The following is a 21,504-nucleotide window of genomic DNA, read 5'->3' on the forward strand; positions in this document are numbered from 1 at the left end:
GGTTAGATTAGTGTGGCTTTAGTGGTAGATTGCCTACTTGGAAAGTAGCAGTTCTACCACAGCAACACCTTAAGGGAGAAGGAGGAGGAGGAGGAGGGGGAGGGGGAGGGAAAAGTGGGGGGAGGAAAAAGAAACAATTGTAAGCGGTAGATTTAAGGAGTAACTAATGAGAAAAAGGGAGAGAGAAAGAGAAAGGAGTGAGTTATGAGGATGAATATGATCAAGGTATAATATATAGTGTAGTTTATATATATAAAATCAGTATATAGTATATATTATGTAATTTGGAATCTATAGTAATAGATAGATCTATCTATCTAGAGAGAATATAATTGAACTTACTGAAAGTGGTTATGAAGGGAGAAAAGCTATAAAAGAGTTGTAGAGGGTATCAGTTTGATCAAAACACATTATGTTTCTGGATATTACAGAAAAACCCCTTTGTACAATTAATTTAAACTAAATGCAAAGAGAAATATAATAATCACAAATCTCTAGAATATATTCTAAATACTACATCATGTTTCACAATATCTAAGAAATGAAGTGGATTTACTAAGGTTAGGGTTTAGAGAGTTGCTTTATAGGACAGAAAATGAGATATATCTCATCTCTGCAGAGCATGTTAGTACTTCTATTACTTTTTTAATTTTAGTACAGCTGTTCTTGGAATGAGAAACCATTTAATAAAACCTATAATCTGTTTTAGACTTATCATTTTAATGTGAAGATTGATTTCCTGCCAACTCACATAAGTTGAAGTAAGAGCCACTTGTAAAATCATTGGATTAAAAAGCAGGTTGAATAAGGTAAGAAGATTAGCTGAAGCTCAAGGTATTAATTTAAAACTTACTTGTTTTAAGAATGTATTGAAATTATAATATAGGCTTCAACATTTAAGTCACTTAAATGTGTGCTTTTAAAAAACATTCACTCTACTTGCATTTTAGATGTGGAAACTCATGAGAACAGAGATATGATGAGAATTTTTAAAGAAAAAATGAATAATGTAAGCATTTTAAAGTGTTGGAATTAACTTGGATATAGAATGGAATTCAACAAGTGCAACTATGAGTGTCAAGGAAGGGTAGCAAGATAAGTAGTAGGATGGTAGAGCTATTCAAACTATAAAATGGAGATGACCAAGGTAATGGGTAAATTCTGCAGAGAAAAAGGCTGATGGGCTAAAGGGGAGCAAAAGATGTAGATTTATTTTTAGTAGGAAATGGAGACTACCAGGGTGCTAATGCAATGGGGTTATCTACCTAGGAATCTTGAGCTAAGTTAGTAAATCAAGAGCAAAACTGAATATTTCATGTATAATCACATAAGTTTGGCTTTTAAATCTTAGTTCTGGTAGGGTGCAATGAAAATTCTGATCTGGGTGATGGATGTTTATGGAAATTAAACACTGAAAAGAATGAAAAAACTGACTTGGTGAAGTTTAGGTTTAATGTGAAGCTTGTCATTAAAACTTCTAAATTACTAATGTGGGCATTTTCCAAAGAACTTGTCTTTATTATCAATAAACAGTGAAATAAAATTATGAGTGAATGCAATTTTTAGATGGTCTTAAGGATAATCAATAAAAACTAGATATGGGAGGCAATCTTAAACCAAATACCTTTAGTTAAATTAAAATATAATGAAATCATAAAAAACATCATATTGTAAATAGTATGAAGACAATAGCAATGCAGAAAATCATGTTCATGAAAATATAACAAAAGTTATTAAGAAAATATGCAAGAAACTATTAAGATATTAAGGAAAATAATTTTATAAAATTAAAATAAATCAGAAAAATCAAAATTCAAAATATCAGATACTTATATTGAATATATATTTAAATTCATATATATAATTCAAACTTTTACGAAAATGATATAATCAATAAAATAGACTATTTAAAAACATGGCTTTCAAGACTAAAGAAAGTAAATTTGGTTTGACCCTTAGTTTTCCACTAGGAGATACATGCTAAAGTCGATTCAATAGTTCATATTTCCAAGGGTTGAAAGCACAAGCAGGTGCAGTTCTACATAACTCATGCATAGATCAGTGAAAAAAATCTTGCTCTAGGTGTTAGCATTAGCAATCAAAGATGCCTTTGAGTGAAGAAACAGCTGTGTCTTCCTCAGTAATATCTCCTCTGGATGAGGAAAGATGAACACAACCCATAAAGCCAGCAAACGGTTCCTGGATGTCAGCCAAGTTATCACTATGGAACAAATGGCCAGCCTTTGCTGCTGCTAAAGCATTTTGACTTCATCTCATGATACAAGTAAGTCTTAAGCCTTGATCCAGTTTTATGTATGAGAGAAAGTAAAAATTATTGAAAAATATCCTGAGCAACTTCAACAGATCTTGGGCACTGAAAGTAATAAAGGCTTGCCTAGGCACATATTAGAGGGGGAAAAAAGCATGCCTAGGCAATTGGTTAAGCAATGGGAAACAGAACAATGGGAGAAAGCATAGCTGAAAGTAAATTTGTGCTATTTTAATTCATCATTAATGAAATAACAAAGGTTGGATGACTATAGAATTTTGTGTGTCAGTTTCCCTGACTATATTCATACGTAAGAATGTTTTTTTCCTTTAACAGTTCTTTTTCATCTTACAAATTATATATGTATTCATGTATGATGACAAGTTCTAGCAGAAAGACTGACAGTTGATGATAAGATAGATGATAATCAACACCATAGGTTTATAGTTGATAAGTAGGTAGGTAGGTAGATAGAAAGGTAGGTGGATGGGTAGGCAGATGATTTAGTGGCTAAGTAGGTAGATAGGTAGTTAGGTAGGTATAGTTAGGTAATTAGATTGACATATATATACACACACACACACATACACACACACACATGTAGAACTAGATAAAAAACTAGAGGAATCAAGTTGTTAATTAGGAAAGAATTAAAGTTAACTTTTGTATTTTGCTATAGAAGTTTGATTTAAATGATTCACAATTTCATTAGAAAAGATATTCTTAATATTTGAAAATATTTTGAAGCTCCCACTTTTGGAAACTATTTTAATTCATGTGATTTAAGATCAGCTGTTTTAAACATGGGTAATCTTTTCCTTCCTTTGATCTAGAGAAAATTTTTTTTGATTGTGTTCAGTTACTTTTGATATTTCATTTTCAGGCTATAGTCTACATAATATATCTTCCATGTAACAAAAGCCATAGTATTCTGAAGTTGAGCAGATGAACTATCTGCACATTTGAGGCCCTAACAAATGAGAGATGGGCAGACAATATAATCAGTACTGTAGCATAGTATTGACTATTTAGAGGAATCTATAATTATAGTGGCTTTGATATATAAGGTTGAAGATACCAGCCACTGGTATTTATGAAAGCCATTCAACTTATTTATCTCAATTTCAACTAACTTTACATGCAAATCTTCCTTCTCAAACTTCCATATGCTAGCAGTTGAGTATATTCTGTTACAAATAAGAAGTTAGGTATATTTAACTAAATCATTTAGTAAAGTAAGAGTAAAAGAGCTATTGAATATGAGAAAAAATGATATTATGAAAAAAAAGAGATAAACCTATGGACAAATGGAAACTATAAAAAATTTTAAAAAAGAAAGAGATCAAGAATAAAAGTCATTACAAGAGACAAAATGAATAAGTAGAATGATAGTCAAAAGATGATGAAAATGAGAGTTGTTCTTCATATTTCAAAGGATTAGTTTGGCTTTTTAGCAGCAGAATAAACAACCATGCTCTGACAGTCTGAAAATAAACTGGGTCAACATCTCCCAGAAGATAACACATCTACTTTATCTTCAAAGGTAGTTTCAAATATTTTGCTCAGGGAGAGAGTCATCTGTTCCAGTTTAAGTTCACATTTTGGGACAAATTAACTTAGAGCATTTGAAATAGAATTACTTCCTTACTATTTTTATCTTGTTATTTGTCAGCATAAACTAGTGTCTTCAGTCTTTTGCAATCATTTTTCAGAAAGTTTAAATCAATAATCATTATGAAAAATAATTATGAAAGTAAGTGACTTTGGTTTTTCTCTCTATTTGTCTTACTTAAATATAATGAAATACTTATTTTTGGAAGATACTTTATGTGCTACATCATGTAGATGTCCACTTCCTATGACAGCCACATAAAACAGCATTTCCTGAGAACCAAGCAAAACTTGCTTTTCCTTCACAGGGTCTGTTCTGGGTTTCTTGATGCCAGAATTTATTGTCAGGCATTGGAAACTGCCAGAGTCCTCTAACATTTATATCTGATGGCATGAGCCCAGGTAGCAGGTGTGGAGAGTTAGTCTTACCAAAAGGCAAAAACTGCAGCAGAGGCCTACTAGAACAGCCTTCTTGAAAAAAGTACACTGGTCTTAAGTTTTCTATTGGATAATTGTGTTCCTTTGTCATTATATCCAAAAAGATTTGACTAAACAATAATTCAGAGGTAATTGTAAGAAGGAAAAATCTGGAAGGAAGGCAAAGAAATTTTCTAGTTAAGCCTAGCTGTAATGGAAATATGATACTAAGGTGGGTTCTAAAATGATTTGCAGAAGGATGGGCTATTTAATCTCCATCCTAAGTCTACAGCCTCAGCTATGAGTAAATCAAAACATAGAATGTTAGTGCCAGTCATCCCAAGATATCACTTAACAGTGATTTATTAAAGTTAAACATTTTCAGATTTTCTATTTTCATATATTTCAAATAATACTCAAAAATTAACATGATACATTCAAGAACTGTATTATTCAAGAAGTTTTATAAACATATGTTCATTATTTGTCATTTGTGTTTAAGAATTTGTGGTAGGTGCTTTGCATGGTTTTAATTTATTACCCTTCCAAATACCAACATTAGTATGAATTTCTGTGGCTTATTATCTAATGAGAAGTCCAGGATACAATAAACTCTAAATATTAGCAATATTTGAATAAGCAAAAAAACCCCTAAAAACAAAGAAACTCCTTTTTATACTTATTCAGCTAGATGGTAATATCTAAGTGTTGACTGAAAATATTTTATTGCGTGTTCAAGATTCAGACATACCCCTAAATAGAACATTATACTGTTTCTAGTTATCTTGTAATAGTGAAGACCACCTAAAAACCAATGTTTGATTTACTTAAATAGTTAACAAAAATTTATTGCAAGAGATAATTTTCACTGAATTTACAGTTTCAAGGAACATGGTACAAAACATAGTGCCATCAGCTTTGTCTAAACATTAAATAGGTGCAAATACACAAAGATTAGAAAAGAAACCAAGAGCATACTTTACAACATAAATTACAGTACTATAAATATATTGTATGTACATTATACATACTGTTTAAGACATCCTTGTAATATACAGCATCTATTATATAGATTTGCAAACTAGTCAGTGCTTTAATAATATTCTATATCGGGAACTTAAGAATTTATTTGCATCATTACACTTACAGTAACTGATTTGAAAATCAACAAGGCTGTATTTGGGTCAGTTTATTTCCATCGGTTCAATAGCTTTCAATTTTGATGAACACTTATGCATATAGCAGTAGTCGTCATGAGCATATTTTCTTGCCCCTTGATGGTGATGACTAGAAGAGGGGTTGCAGAGGAATGACAGCTGGGTGTGGAGAGAGCAAGGAAGGGAACAGCGCATGGGGCAAAGGCGGGAATGCCAGGTGGCTAGGATGAAGAACTGAAGCTGGAAGGATTGGCATCTGAGCAGGAGCCACAAAAGGTGGCTGGTTCCCTGGGCAAAGCCTGGGTCCTACTGGTCCTACTGAGATCTGAGGTATGGACGTTCTGGTGAGAGTTGGGACTTGGGAGAGGAACTGTTGGTGTGGCTGAAGCACTTTAAAGGTTCCTGCGGCAGCGGCGGCGGCAGCGGCGGCAGCGGCGGCAGCATGCTGCTGCAGTACAGTGTGATGGATAGTGGTTACAGAGGTAGAACACAAGGGCTGCTGCAAAGGCAGAGGCTGCAGAGGTGTGCTGGGGGGAGGGAGTGGAGTTGCAGGGAAGGTAAATTTGACCTTGTTGGCCAGCATGTTTGGCTGTATTATATGTTGGTAGACCTCGCATGGGAGATTTTTGAATTTCTCGTGGTTTTCTAGTGGGATTAACAGTGCTTGTTCCGGTAAAGCCAACGGAGCCAGAATTTGCTCTGTGGTTACAAAGGTGTGGCCAGTGACGTGTGCTTCCTTGAATGGTAATGGAGGCTGTGTGTTAAGGATTCCTGAATTATAACACAGCCACTCTGTGGATGACTCATTCATCTTTCCATGAGGAAGAGCCTCAGCCAGTTCATAATGGCAAAGGTAGGATTTAGGCTGTGGCTGTCGAAAGTTCCTTTCAGTCTTAGGCACCTTGAAAGGAATCTGCTTTCCACGGATACTTTTAGGCTCACTTCTTCCTTTGTGTTCAAGCAAGGTATTATCAGTTGGTTGCTTTGTTAGGACACTAGCTACATAGGGCGGTGTGGGAGAATCATGGGAAGCCTCTGGTAACGCGCCAGGAGTGCTCTCCATTAACAAAGGCCCGGCTTCACCATCGGCTTCAGAAGGAAGCAAATTACCAGGGTGGAAAACCAGTTGGTCATTGCCTTTCTCTGATTGTTGCGGGTTCCTTTCCACATTTGCAACTTCTTGTGGTTTTGTTTCCTCCTTTTTGTCTTCACTTATTATTAACCCATCCAGGTGACTTAAAGACGAATTCCCTTTCATGGGATTTTCTGTATTTTCTTTCACCTCCAAGGTTTCACCTCTAGGGTAGAATCTGCTTCTTTTTCTCCTTCGTTTCTTTTTAGGCCTACAGAGAGCAAAAGAAGCACTTGATGGCCTTGAGAATTCCTCGGGTAAATAATTCTGTCGATTTAAACTTTCATCCGAAGAGTAAGAACATGAATGTTGTCTACGTTTTCGGTGGAATCTCTCTGATTCACTCACGAGTGAATTGTAACCTCTTTTGACAGGAGGATTCTGATTCACACATTTTGTGTCTTTTTCAAGAACTAAGCATTTGTTATCCTGACTACAGCTTGAGAGTCTGGCTTTCCAGCAACAGTAAGTTCTGGAATATGTTAAACTTTGCTCCCCAGAATGGATTAGTGTTGGATTGGATTGCTCATGTGAAGATACTAAGTACTGGTTGCGGTGGTTTATGGAACTGATAGCCTCTTTGTCATTGCATTCACCTGTCCAGGATTTCCACATTTCTTCATTTTCACTCACATCTGTAGATGCCGATTCCGGTCTTTGATCAGGTAACTCACATGAATCCAATAACTGTTCAGCAGCCACATACTGCTTTTCTGAGATTGGGTCTGGAAGATTTTTCCTAGTTGTGTCAGTGTAATGATTCTCCACTTCCATTTTGTCATGAGTTTCGGATTCTTTGGTTTTCTCTCCATGATGATAGTGACATAACTTTCTTCTTCTTTTCTTTCTCCTACTTTTATGGAACCAGTGTTCATGAGCATCTTTTAACCTTATTTTGTTGTACTTCTCATCTAGAGTGTCCTGTTTTGTGTGACTTTTAGTAGCATTGTACTTATCTGCTTTCCTGGTTCTATAAGAAATATTTTTATACTTCTGAACCAGGGTTTCATTTTTTCCAGAATCACAGTTTTTGAATGGAGAATCATCAGCCAAAATAGGAGCGACTTGATTGTGTTCATTTTTGCTACTGAAAATTTCACAATCAGAGAGTCCAGCAGTAGATATGCCCCTGTGATCAGAGACTGGTCCCTTGGTAGCATCTTCCTTCTGCTGAGAATAAGAATCATCTAAAGGCAGCTTGTCTTTTTCTAGGTGGTTCTTCAACTTAGACTTGAAGTCAAAATACAAAGGATTGCAGCTATAAGAAATTGATGGTTCTGTAGTTGTATAGACTAACATTTCTGATGGCCATGGAAGAACTGTAGTTCCATGTTTGTTAAGTACAGGTACAAATGGCTCACATTGTCTTTTACATAAATGTGATTTTTTATGTAAGGTTGTATTATCCTCTCCAATATTCAATGAGGCAAGGGGTTCCAGACAATTTTTATTTTCATTTTCAATTGTAGATTCATTACTCTTCACATTTTCCTCTGTGGCAGCTTGTCCCAATATGCAATCATCAGATGCTTCAAGGACTGTGGATTTATTTTCTAACAACTCAGAACTGTCACTATTCACAGGTATGTCTTCATTAATAGTAACTTCCTCCAGTGATATTTGATCCATTAATGGGACTGAATTTTGGCAATTATCTGCATAGGAAGATAAAGGGAGTTGAAGCTGGCAAAATGAAGGCAATGATAGGGTACCATTTTCACTAGAGACTTCTTTTATCTCTTGAGTGTGAGCAGTCTCTTTGTCAGCGTGCATTGCTTCTGCTGGATGAAAAGAGTTAGCTTTCTCCTCAGAATTCAAAAGCACATCTGTTGCGGGAGATAGTTGAAGATGACAAGTGCTGGGGACAAATCTACTTTTTCTGCTGAATTCTTTTTCCACAGAGGCATCATCGTTGTACTCAGAGAAGGCTGCAGCTGAGGACTCCAACTTCATGGATGCTTTCTTTGGAAATGCAAAAGAAAAGCCAATTTTGTGTCTGTGAATTCCCTGGGCTTGGTCCCCGGGTTGGTTATTTCTTGCTGTGTAATTATTTGTACTTCCAGAATCGACAGGAACTGTGGTAACATCTTTCGTGTTCTCTTCACTATGTTGCAAAGTACATTTGAAATCTTGCTGGTTATTAACCGAATCCACAACAACACTTTGGGGAAATTCATTGCAGTTCTCTCTCACGGTAACAGTTGTTGACTTGAACATGGGACCACTTCCAGGAGCACTACAATAGGAAACCAAAGTGCATGTTAAATAGGACACTTCAGAAAAAAGGTATTCAAACACAACTTAAAAACACCATGAAAATATTTTCCCACTTTTGACACCTTTGTATGGAAATGACTATCATGTGGTGAAATTGCCATCCTTCCAGTTATTGATTATTTGTGGGACAACATGGAAATATTGTCTTGAGATGACATTTTCTAGTTATGAACAGCAATGCCTATAGCCCATTGCTATGTTCACAAATCAGTGCTTCCTCACCAAGTTTGTTCCATCTCTTGGTTTCTTCAGGGATATTTTAAAGCATTGTACAATTCCCTAAGGTACAATACTTCTAATTTACAAGTAGTTGACATCATTCTCACTATATGGAAAATATGAAGAGGGTTGAAGAATTGAAGGGTTGAAGAGCTGAAGGTAGGAAGGCTGAGAATTTGGTTGAATAATCCAGTTCAACTGACTTTCATTGAATTGATGATCCTCCAACTGATTTGCTGCCAAGCAAAGATATCTTAGGGACAGAAAGTACCAGCATGAGGAGAGCTGAGTCTCTGGGGATTTTTAGACTCAATATCTAAAATATCCTGAAGTTTTGAGTTATATCATAATATATAGTTATTCCAGATAATGGAATATGTTTGAGATGAGAATTCTACTAATTTGGTATTAGAGCATAGCCATGAATTAGTATGATTAAAGAATTTAATTAGTTGGGTGCTATTGGCTCACTCCTGTAATTCTAACTATTCAGGAGGCTGAGATCTGTGAGTTGTGGTTTGAAACCAGCACAGTCAGAAAAGTCTGTGGGAATCTTAAATTAGCCAGCATAAAGCCAGAAGTGAATCTGTAGCTCACTTATGAGAGTGTTAGCCTTGAGCAAAAAAAGCTCATGGACTTTGTCCAGGCTCTAAATTCAAGTCCCAGGATTGGCACCCAAAACAAAAATTAAACAAAAATGATATTTTTCAATATGCAGATATAATAAATTCATAAATCTTATCCTTACACTGCCAGAATTAATATTGCAGAATATCTGATTCTCTTAAAATTTGTTTTTTGAATTTTTAAATTTCCTAATATTTATTCAATATTTTTCTTTAACCACTAACATCATGTGTTGACCTTTTCTGCTATGAAGTACCAGCATCACTTTCTACTTCTATATCTTTAAAAGAATAAAATCAATGGAAAACTGTGTATGAGTGTTTTTATGTATTCAATGTGAACTATGTGAGATCTATATTGAAGATAGTAATTTATGTAAGAACCATAGGAGTTTTTTCTACATATATTTTTAAATCTAGTTCTTTTTAAAATTTCATTTTATTGTAAAGAGGCTGTACAGAGGTATTACAATTACATGAGTAAGGTAATGAGTACTTTTCTTGTTGAGCAGTTACCTCCTCCTTTGTTTTTCTCCCACACTCTTCCCTCCTTCACCTCTCCCACTCTTCTCATTCCCCCAAAGTTGTAAAGTTCATTTCCAATATACTGTCTTGTACATATCATTGTTGCAGTGGGTCATCCTATATACTTGTTTCAGCATTTTATGATTCTCCTTCCCCTCCCCAAATTAGACAAATGTATATACAAGATGCAAGGTACCAAAATCAAATACATCAACAACAGGGGGAAGAACATGCAGAGGAAACAAAAAAAAGCACATAGTACATTAAAATAACAACAACAAAGAAAGAGGTCTTATATCCATATCTTGGGTTCGTGTCATATAACATCATGTTATAATGTCTTATGTACATAGCTTTTGAGCTTTTCTGCTCATCTGATAAAATTATCCTACACATATAGTAATTATTGCAAATGAGGGAAACCATAGGACATATATTTCTTTGGGTATGGCTTAAAACACTTAGTATAATTTTTTCCAAGTTTTTTTCCATTTTCTAACAAATGGGTTAGTGTCATTCTTTCTGATGGAAGCATATAATTCCAAAATATATACCACATTTTCTTGACCCATTCATCTACTGAGGGGCATCTGGGTTGGTTCTATATCTAAGTTATGGTGAAAAATGCTGTGATAAACATAGTTGTGCTGGAGCTTTGTTTTTATACCATATCAGAAATTACATTGTCAAGTGCCACTTCTAGGATAAGACATTACATAGGTCCCACACTTCTCTATCACCTTATCTTTCATCAATTTTTCACTTATTTTCATATAGAATAAACATATCTCATTACTGAATTGTGACAGTTTATTTTTTTCTAACTGTTCCACATAGAATTCTAAATATATTTAGACTTTACTTTGATTTGTTGTCTAAATTTAGCTTCCCTAAAAATGTTCTGATATATCAATATATCCAAAAACATTATTCAGTACAAAAATAGATATGGTTTAAATCATTGTTATAGACAATAACAAGAAAAGGTTTATTTATTGGGAAAATAAAAAGGCACTTTCTAAAGTGATTTTGTTTTAATAGCATTCTTCTAGCTGGGGTTATAAGGTCTGAATTTTAATACTGTTCATATCTAACCACTGCTCACTATGAGAAAGAGGTCAAACTTTAAGAGCTGTGAACTTCTAACAGCTCAGTTATATTTTATTCACAGGAACACTAATTCTGATATATGCTTGTAAAGGGCACAGTATCTTCCTGATTTCCTTTTTAAATTTTAAAGAGAACTTTGAATTAAAGTTCTCCAAATATTCATTCAAAAATTAAGTTCCCCTTAAAACTGCTTTTGTTTAAGAAGGTCACAAGAGAGAGTCTTGCTCTCATCTTTAGTGACATGTTTTCCATATCACAAAAATAGAATAGTTTTCAATTAAGATAGTCTAAGAATATAATATTAGACTAAAAATAGTATTATAAAGGTGATGTACAGAGGAGTTACAGTTACATAAGTCAGGTAAAGAGTACATTTCTTTTTGGACAATGTCACCCCTTCTTTCAATCTCTCCAGATTTATATTTAAAAACTGAAATTATAATGATTTTGGCGTTTTAATGAAATGTGCAATAGACAGGTGTTTGAATAAAATGTAAATTACTGTTTACAACCCACAGAAGGCCATGGAAATGTGTGTGTTTTATTCTAGGTACAGAAAAGATAAATCTGTGCCCTTTATTTCTCACTCCTCCAACCCTTTTATTTTTGTCATATTTTAAGGAAACTTAACATTTCAGTGAATACTTACCATACAGTTTCCTTTCTTAGCTCAGCCAGCTTGTGCAAACGTTGGAGTGCTTTTTCCTGTTTTCTTTCATCTTTCCTGGATTTAGATGCTACATTCCGAGCAAATTCTCTTTGTTTCAGTTCTTTGAGTCTCTATTAAAAGACATGGAAATAATTAATGGTAGTATTGTTTGTGGTAAATTCTAAGTTCTGTTCTTGTTGGAATTTTCCAGTATACTGTACCTGAGTTCAACAAAGGAAAGCACATCATTCATAAAATAACATACTTTTAACAAGAGTATTTTTTTCTGAAAATATTAGACCATATTATCATAGCAAAGTAAGATATATCTATATGTTATATAGACTGGACTTGAGAACTTGCCTCTCCTTCCTAATTGTTATCTGGTATGTTTGTTTGATTAATTCAGTCAAGGCAATAAAATCATCTTGAATATAAATTGAACAAGTCTAATTTAGTTAGGTATTTTAATTTTATATATTACTCCTTATATTTTGTCAAGTTCTACACTTATAAGTTTTCTGGTCTTTTGCATGTCTTCTAAAAACAAATTTGTGATATTATTCCATAAGGCAAAAGACCTCTACTGAAGTGGTTTTAGTAACCCCCTCTCTCAGATATCAGGCAAATTTTTTCAAAAATACAAGGAAGTGAAGAAGGTCAGTATTGCTTTGATGGAAATTTTTATGGATATTGTAATTATTTTTATTTTTATTAGAGAAACTTTTATGTGTTGAATGCCAGATAAAAGAGCATGAAGACTTGAATAGAGATAGTAAATAGATTTGTGTGGCATACAATATAAGGGACATTAAGGCAGTCCATGTTCCAAATTATATCATTATATCTTTCACAGAGACAATATATTAGAGTAGCATTTTTCTGAAAGTTCATGTCATTATACATTTTTACTATGTAAGAGTCTTGGTGAAGTATTCTAGAGAAGTTAAACATTCACCAGTCACATTTTTGTAAAGTTATTGAATAGTATTTTAGAAATGCCTTATACATGTACATATACATACATATATATATATATATGTGTATACACATATAAAAAATCTTAGAAGAATGCACAATACATACTTACTCCATAATTATTTGTTCATTGTATTAGGTAAATGACTTGTATCCTCCAAATTAGAAATTTTCTACCTCAAAAAATGCTATTCATTCTGATTTAATAATATTAAACTCTGAACTATCCTGATTATTCTCAATTCCATCTACATAGCACCATATAACCAAGGCAACTTATAACATACACAGAGTTCCATTTTCAAATTATTTCCTATATTTTACTTGATGCATTTTATATAAGCTTACATACACACATATATATATAAATAAATCTATCAGCTCTCTCTAGACATGTATGTCTTTTCTAGAATAAAAACAATTTTACATTTATTGAATTTTAATATATTAAATTTTAAATTTATTTTGAGCATGTTCTATCCATTAATATATGTGTTCAGGAAGTTTTTCCAGAGGAGGATTTATCTATTTTATTTTCTGATATTGAGGTTAAAACTCAAGGTCTTATACTTAGTCTATTTGCTTGCTCAGCAGACACTATGCCATATGAGCCATGCTTCAAGCCAAACTTTCTTACTGGTTAATAAGAGTCTTGCAAAATTTTCTGCTAAGCGACTTCAAACCATGATCCTTTGGATTTCAACTTCCTGAGAGCTAAAATTACAGGCATGAGACACTTGTACGTAACAAATTTTATTCTTAAAATTAAATTATGTAATTTGTGTGTGGGTGAGAGAGAGAGAGAGTGAGAGAGAATGAGAGAGAGAGAGAGAGAGAGAGAGAGAGAGAGAGAGAGAGAGAGAGAGAGAGAGAGAGAGAGAGAGAGAGAGAGAGAGAGAGAGAGAGAGAAAGGAGAGAGAGAGAGAGGTTGCTGGGGCTTGAACTCTGGCCTGGGCACTGTCCTGAACTTTTGCTCTCCAGGCCAGTTTGAATCTCAGCTCCACTTCTGGCTTTCTGGTGGTTAATTGGAGAGAAGAGTCTTAGGAAGTTTTCTGCTCAGGCTGACTTTGGACCATGATCCTCAGGTCTCAGCCTACTACATAACTAAGATTGCAGAAATGAGACACCAGTGCCAGCTGTTTTGTTTTGTTTATTGAAGCAGCATTTAATCTTTATCATTTTCCACTCCATCTACTGAGTTTTGAGATTATTAGCAAATGGCACCCTGCGTGGCTTCCAGAGTAGTATTTTTAGCCAGATACAAATCCTGACCAACAAGAGAAAATATAAAACTATATGTATGATTATTCAATTCATAATTACACCAATGATCATTGTGTCATAGTTGCAAACCAAATTTTCATAAATGTTTCTGGGTTCATATGGCCATTCTTACAGTAGAACTGTTGGAATAATAAAATATACACAAGTGTTTGTTTTGAGGTTTTGAATAGTTTTCACACAGACATATAACTGCATATTTCCCTCAGTATATATGAGAATGTGTAACATAGCCATTGATCATAGCATCACCCATTTTTAAAAAATGTATAGACAGCAAGTAATGTTGTTACTATTTTACTATATTAATTTTGATAATATTTTGTTAGTATCTATTTGTTTGCTAAGAAAGCAGAAATATTTTGCAAACATCCACACGGCTTCCTGAAATGCATTATAAGAATTGCTGATTTGATTCTGGCAATAAACACACATGTCAAAAAAGCTTGAATTATTATTCACATTCAGAATGAAAAAATGAAGGAAAGCATATTTTAGAGACTTTTCAAGAGTCATTATAAATGTTAGAATCAGCACAGCATTAGAATCAGAATTTCCTAAAACATGCCTTATGATTTTTCTCTTCATATTTATTTTACTCTGTTATTCAAGCTGTTAATTCTTAAGGACTCCCTGACAAGGTTGTGATGCATATATTCATTTATCTTTCATTGAGTGATGCTATCAGGTTATTCTACATGCAGCTGATATATAAATAAGACAAAGAGAAAAAATCCTATTCTTTTTAATGTTATTTTATCATAGTTGAACATGAAGATATTAAAACATATAAATATTGTGGTTATATAGCCTATAGAAAATGCAAACTGATATGGGTGAAGCAAAGTAAGCAGGAACTGTGGCCAGAAGAGGGATAGAAATCTCAAATAGAGTGACTAGAGAATGTTTATTATTTTTTTGGAGCAAATTATCACAAATTCACCATGTTAAAATAATCCAATGTTTATTATCTGATAGAGTTCCAAGGGCCAGTATGCCTGTGTTTTACTCAATCAAGGTGTTTGTTAGGCTTGATTTTCATCAGAAAGCCTGTCTGGGAAATTTCCTCTTTAGAGCTTGCAATGTCTTCAAAATGATGTACCTGTAGTACTGAGAATTTTATTGCTTGCTGCAATCACTCTTAGCAACTACAGACTGGCAGCTCTTTTCTGGGCTAGGACCCTTTTACCAGCTCCTTTACAAGATGACAGCTTCTTTGTCCAGTTAACAAGGACCAGTTTCTAACTCCATTCTACTCAGATAGACTCCTGTATCACATAATGTAGATTTATAGAAGTTAATGGTATGGCATCCACTCACTTTTTCATATTTCATCAGTTACAAAATACATTATAGACCCACTAATGGCATTATTGAGTATTAATAAGGAACACTTGCACTATGGAAAGACACATTGGGATAGTGACAGTTGAGAAAATACTTAAAAGGAAGTGAGGATATATTGCAGATTAAAGACAAAAACAAAACAACCACAATAACAGCAACAGAAAACACCTCTAAGCAGCAAGAACAGCCAGAGTAAAAAGTAAAAGTAGCTACTTCTGTTTAAATTACTTCCCCTAATGGACTAATGACTACTTGGTAACACTGATGCTTTTGAATTGTTGGTCTACAAATGGTGGTGGGGAAAGAACTATTCATACTGTGGGCAACAGACAAATGACAAAAGATAAAATTTAGGTCTGACTTAAAGACAGCTGTGTGAGCTGTAGTCACCACCCTAAAATAGACAGATGCAGCTATCTAGCTCCTTGCTGAGACATCCTTGGAGGACAGTAATGAGGGAAAATACCCTAACAGGCAATACTTCATGCAATGAATCTGATTGTTCATTTTCTTTGGAAAGGGAGAAGGTCAGCTTATAAAATGATGTATCAAGTCATAAGCTGAAAACAAGGATTTGAGTGAAGGGTATAGACTTAGAAGAAACATGTTCAAAAGCTGGAGACAAAATGGGCTGAACAATTCAACACAGTCCTCTGGGAAAAGCCCAGAGTTGGCCAAAATGGATTTTAATAATAAAACGGACAGGTTGGCTTGTGGTGTGACAACCAGCAAACCTTTTTCCAGCTACTTTTGCTATCACCCAGTGGGATTATGAAAAAAAAATTAATCATGCTGTTAGAGAAACAGGTTATGGTTAAGCTCTAACAAGTAGATTTGCACTCACCGAACTCAACCTGGCTCCAGGAGCTAGACTAAAACTTACCCCTAATATACCATCATTCCCTGGATGCTCAGCCAGCTGCCTGCTAGCAGTTGATTAAATTGGACTGCTTCCATTTTTAAAGGAATACCATTAGATTCTTCCTGGAATAGAAATTTACTCTAGATATGGACATGTCCTCTCTGCACCCAATACCACTCATCAAACCATTCACAGAATGCCTTATGCACAATGCCTTATATTGTATTTGACATAGCATTGTTCAGTTCAAAATAACTTACTTCCTAGGAAATAAAGTTCAGCAATGAACCCGTGATCATTAAATTTACTGGGATTGCTATGTTTACAAATGTTCTGAAGCAGCTGCTTCGTAGCCTTTGCAATCTTCAGAAGTAGCTCTAGCTAGCTGGTAATACCTTGCAGGACTGCGGTGAGGTTCTTGTATAGGCTGTTACATGCTTGGAACCAGAATGGAATACTGGGTGCTATGTATATGAATCTCAAAGCCAGGATTCATGGGTCTACAAATCAATTAATTGAAATCCGAGAGTGGCTGCAGTCCCTATAGTGATCCATTACCTTTCTACCTGTGTCCTTGTGCTCTGCTGGCCTAGATATCTTAATGCAGGGGGAGGAATGTTTCCACTGGGAGACATAATGCTGTTTTTTAATGAAAAACTAAGATTTTTTTTGGCCTGGTTACTTTTGTCTTTTCATGTTTCTCAATGAACAGGTAAAAAAAGGAGTCACTGTGTTGTGGAAACTACCAAAGTCAATTGGGCTGTTGCTCCACAAATGGGAGCAAAGAGTAATATGTAGAATACAGGTGCATGCCTTGGACCCTGTTCTGGAAGAAAAATCAAGGAAAAAGGACAACTGTATTCGAGCAAGTCTAATGAGAGCACAGACAGTTTAGGGGTGATTATAGATATAGTTAAGGTGCTCACTAAGTACAACAGGAATAGATGACAGAATAACACAGTTACAACCATGTGAGCAGCCACAGAAGTAAAAACACTAATTGTCATCAGGAATTTTTCTTCATGTTGTGGTTATATATATATATATATATGTATATATATATATACACACACACATATTTATATATAATATGGATATAATGCATTAAATATTATATAATATTAACTGTAATGTTCATTTACAATCATCCCTCAATATGTATAAAGGACATTTTAGGTCCCTGAGAAAATATCAGAATCTATACATGTTCATGTTCTTCATATAAAATGCACAATATTTGCATATAACCTCTATACATCCTCTTATATAGGTTAAATCATTTTTAGGTTCCTTACACCACTGCATATAATGTAAATTCTGGGTAAATATTTCTGATACTGTACTAGTCGAATATTAATGGTAAGAATGTTTGTACACGTTCAATAAGGAAGCGATATTTTCAACTATTTTTAGCCATGTTGATTTCATGGATGTGGAACCTACAAATGAGAAACATACAGATAATAAACACATAAAAGGATACACATTCAGTGCATTTTCACTTCCATACTTTTATCATAACTTAGAAGATGTACTGGAATTTATCATAGTATTTTGTTATGGGTACTTAAATCCTAGTTTTTAAGTTATAGAACATAAAGAAAAAAGGAATGATGATTTTGCATCACATTTTGGGGAAAGGGTTTGTAGGTTTTCAGTTTTATCCATGACAGTTGTATTATATTAGGCAAGAATAACCTTGTGATTGTGTTTCTGTTGGATGTTAGGTAAGCGTTAAGGAGCTGTGAATGGGTACCCATTCAAGAAGAAGCAGACTTGCAATGGTTAAATCTATGGGTCAACTTGGCCTGTCCATAATTCCCCCTAGTTAGCCAAACACTAGTCTAGATTTTGCTGTGAAAGCATTTATTTTAATGAGATGAAATTGTAAGCAAACTTTGATGAAAGGCGCTCACCTTTTATAAAGTGTAAATCTGGCTCATTTAGAACTAAAGAGTTCAAGGGAAAAAATTGAGACTCCTAAGAATTGTCTTCAGGCAACCTTTTTCAACGCTTCCATGGGATTCTAGCTGTCACTCTGCCCTGTAAACTTTGAACTTATCATTTCCTCTAGGTATACAGACCAGCTAATTAAAATCTCTCTCCATGCCCCCCCCCCCCCCGCCCATCCCCACCTTTCCCAGCCCTAAGTCTTTGGAGAATGCTGACTAATAGATTTTTCTCATGGATATGAGTGCACTAATTTAATGTTCTTGATAAGCACTATTAGTTGCTTTCACATATATATCACATTATTTTTTCATTAGTAGCATTTGAATCCTTTGTGAAAAGAAAAAAAAAACTAAAGATCCAGCCTTTCTTGTATATAAGTGGTTATACAACATGATTCTCACTAATTGCATTGTAAACAAATATCTCTGAAGTGGATATCCTTAAATAATAAAGCAAAACATTAAAAAAAACAGAATGACTTCTTCATGAGAATAAAATCTCCTTAGGATTTTTTTAAAATTATCTTAAGAAATTGAACAAAGGAGTTGCCATTCAACTAGGCAGTTTCCTTTCTGAGTTTTAATCAAAGAATACAGTCCCCACTTATGTCTGATTGTGAGTCTGAATGGACATATCGGCAACAGCTCTCTCAATGGTGTGGCTGACAGTTTAGCAGAGGCCTTGATGGTCACAAACAAGAAAGCAGAAAAATGAAAGATACCAGTCCCAAATAACATTGTCTTTTCAATTGGTGCAGCAGTATTGTTCTGATGCTTATGTAATTTGGAAATAAAAAGGCTAACATTGAGGTTTATCTTATTCATAGTTTGATATATATATAGAGAGAGAGATGGATAGCTAGATAGATACATCTCTATCTAGCTATCCATCTGTCTATTCTGACTAATTCTCTACACAATCTCATCTCATATGAACTCTAAAGGTCTCTGCAATATTTACATATTGAGGTGTATCTTTCAAATGTCACATTTTAAGATTGAGCAGATATTAAGTAAAACATATCTAGAGCAATAATAAAAATTGCTTTAAGTGATATTCTTATCAAAAGCAAATCTGGCAGTCTTCGTCTTTGTATTTCTGGTATTGCCTTCATATATATATATATATATATATAAATATATATATATATATATATATATATATATATAATACATTATCTACTATTACTGTTTCCCAAAGCTTAAAACATCCCTTTGATTCCAAGAGAACTGTTTTCCATCAAGACCAATTTTCAATGGCTTTTGAAAAATCTAAGTAGGCTTTTACCTTATAGAAAAGTAATATCTCTAAGAATTACAACTCAATCATCATCTCCATTTCCTGAATCAATTCAGCTCTCTGGAAAGAAACTAAGCTGAGGGTTTTATTAGAATGTTAGCAAATATAATTTTTTTTCAGAGAAGGTTAAGATATTCTAGTGGATGTAATCAGACTTCAAGGTGTAATTTCCCTCTAGTCATTATTTAATCAATGGCATTATCCGAGTGATCCTGTGGAAGAGTCCTCTTATTTTTTAAAAAAAATTCATTTTCCATTACTATCATGAATGCATATCATTTGGACTTTTCTTGTGGCAGCTTTAAAAGCATCTAATCTCTTAATGGCATATCAGATCTGAACAATATCTTCCCCCAAGGCCTCTCATTCTTTAGATTCCATTAACTCAAGGTTCTCTTTGTGGATAAAAACCTCATTCTAGTTCTAATATAAAAATCTTTGCAATCAGGGTGTGTTATGTCTAAAACTGATTTTCTGACCATAGAGTTCATTTTCTTAAGTGCTGGATCAGGAGTGTCTCATACATTGTAAATGCTCATGAATGCTTGTCAAATTGAATTGAAACAGGGTGGCTTAACTTCCTCATACAATAGAGGCTTTGAACATTTGCTAACACAAAACTATATAAGATCCTAAACAGCATAATGTGAACAATGGAAAATTAGTTGTAAGAAATGTTGACACTGTTACTGTTATTGCTTATTATTGTTGTTGTGCCAGGACTGGTGCTTGTACTCAGTGCCTGTGTGTTATACCTGAGCATTTCTGATCAAAGCTAGTGTTGTATCACTTGATCCACATCTCCATTTCTGACTTTTTGCTGGTTAATTGGAGAAAAGTGTTTCATGGATATTCCTGTTTGAGCTGGCTTCTAACAACTGACCTCAGGTCTCATCTTCCTAAATAACTAGGATTATAAGTGTTATAGGAATTCCAGTGCCTGGCTGATTTTTTTTAAATGCATTAATAACTTCACTAGACAGAAAATGTAGCATGGTTGAGTCATGCCTCAACTTCACAATCACATATTATGCAGCTACTGCATATAATATTATGAGTTGTAAAATACAAAATTCCTTCAATATTATATTTTAAAAAGAATATGTCAGTATTTTATAATAAAAATTTCTACACTGGGGCTGAGAAGGTGGCTCAGTGGTAGAGTGCTTGCCTTGCATGCATGAGGCCCTTGGTTCAATTCCTTAGCACCACATACATAAGCAGAAAAAAGCCAGAAATGGTGCTATGGCTCAAATGGTAGAAAGCTAGCCTTGAGCTGAAGAGCTGAGGGACAAACCCCCAGGCCCAGAGTTCAGGCTCCATGACAGACAACAACAACAAAACAAAACAAAACAAAATTCTATGTCTATACACATAGAACAAGATGTACAATATGTCATAAAATTTCTTTTTTTAAGGTTAACTCAGAATAAAATTAGTTCTCTTCTTCACTATATAGTATTTTTTTCTATTTTTACTATCAGTATTAATTGAATTAGCATTTCTTAAGTTTACACTTGAAAAATTAAAAGCAAATGTATTTTAAAACTGAAACAAGGTGATATCTAAGGGTCTAGTTTCAGTTTTCTGCACATGAATATCCAGTTTTGCCAGCACCACTTGCTGAAGAGTGTCTTTTTTTCTAGCCTATATTTTTAGCTCTTTTTATTAAATAATATGCATGTTGCCCGGCGCCTGTAGCTACGCCTGTAATCCTAGCTACGTAGGAGGCTGAGTTTGCAGTTCAAAGCCATACCGGGCAGGAAAGTCCGTGAGACTCTTATCTCCAATA

At 34.3% G+C, this 21,504-nt stretch overlaps 1 protein-coding gene across 1 annotated transcript in view; it reads right to left on the reverse strand.

Moving 5' to 3' along the window:
* Positions 1 to 5,154: 5,154 nt before the first annotated feature.
* Znf804a (zinc finger protein 804A) overlaps positions 5,155 to 21,504 on the reverse strand; it is a 239,671-nt gene continuing 223,321 nt past the window's right edge. The window contains exons 3-4 of the mRNA XM_070019562.1: positions 11,993 to 12,123; positions 5,155 to 8,822 (exon numbers count right to left, since the gene is read on the reverse strand). Of these exons, the coding sequence (XP_069875663.1) occupies positions 5,585 to 8,822; positions 11,993 to 12,123 (3,369 nt within the window). The 3' untranslated portion in view covers positions 5,155 to 5,584. The remainder of the gene's footprint in view (positions 8,823 to 11,992; positions 12,124 to 21,504) is intronic.

Source organism: Dipodomys merriami, unplaced genomic scaffold (assembly GCF_024711535.1).
Source record: "Dipodomys merriami isolate MVZ:Mamm:240054 unplaced genomic scaffold, mDipMer1.0.p SCAF_1, whole genome shotgun sequence".
In the NCBI taxonomy this organism is placed as follows: Eukaryota; Metazoa; Chordata; class Mammalia; order Rodentia; family Heteromyidae; genus Dipodomys; species Dipodomys merriami.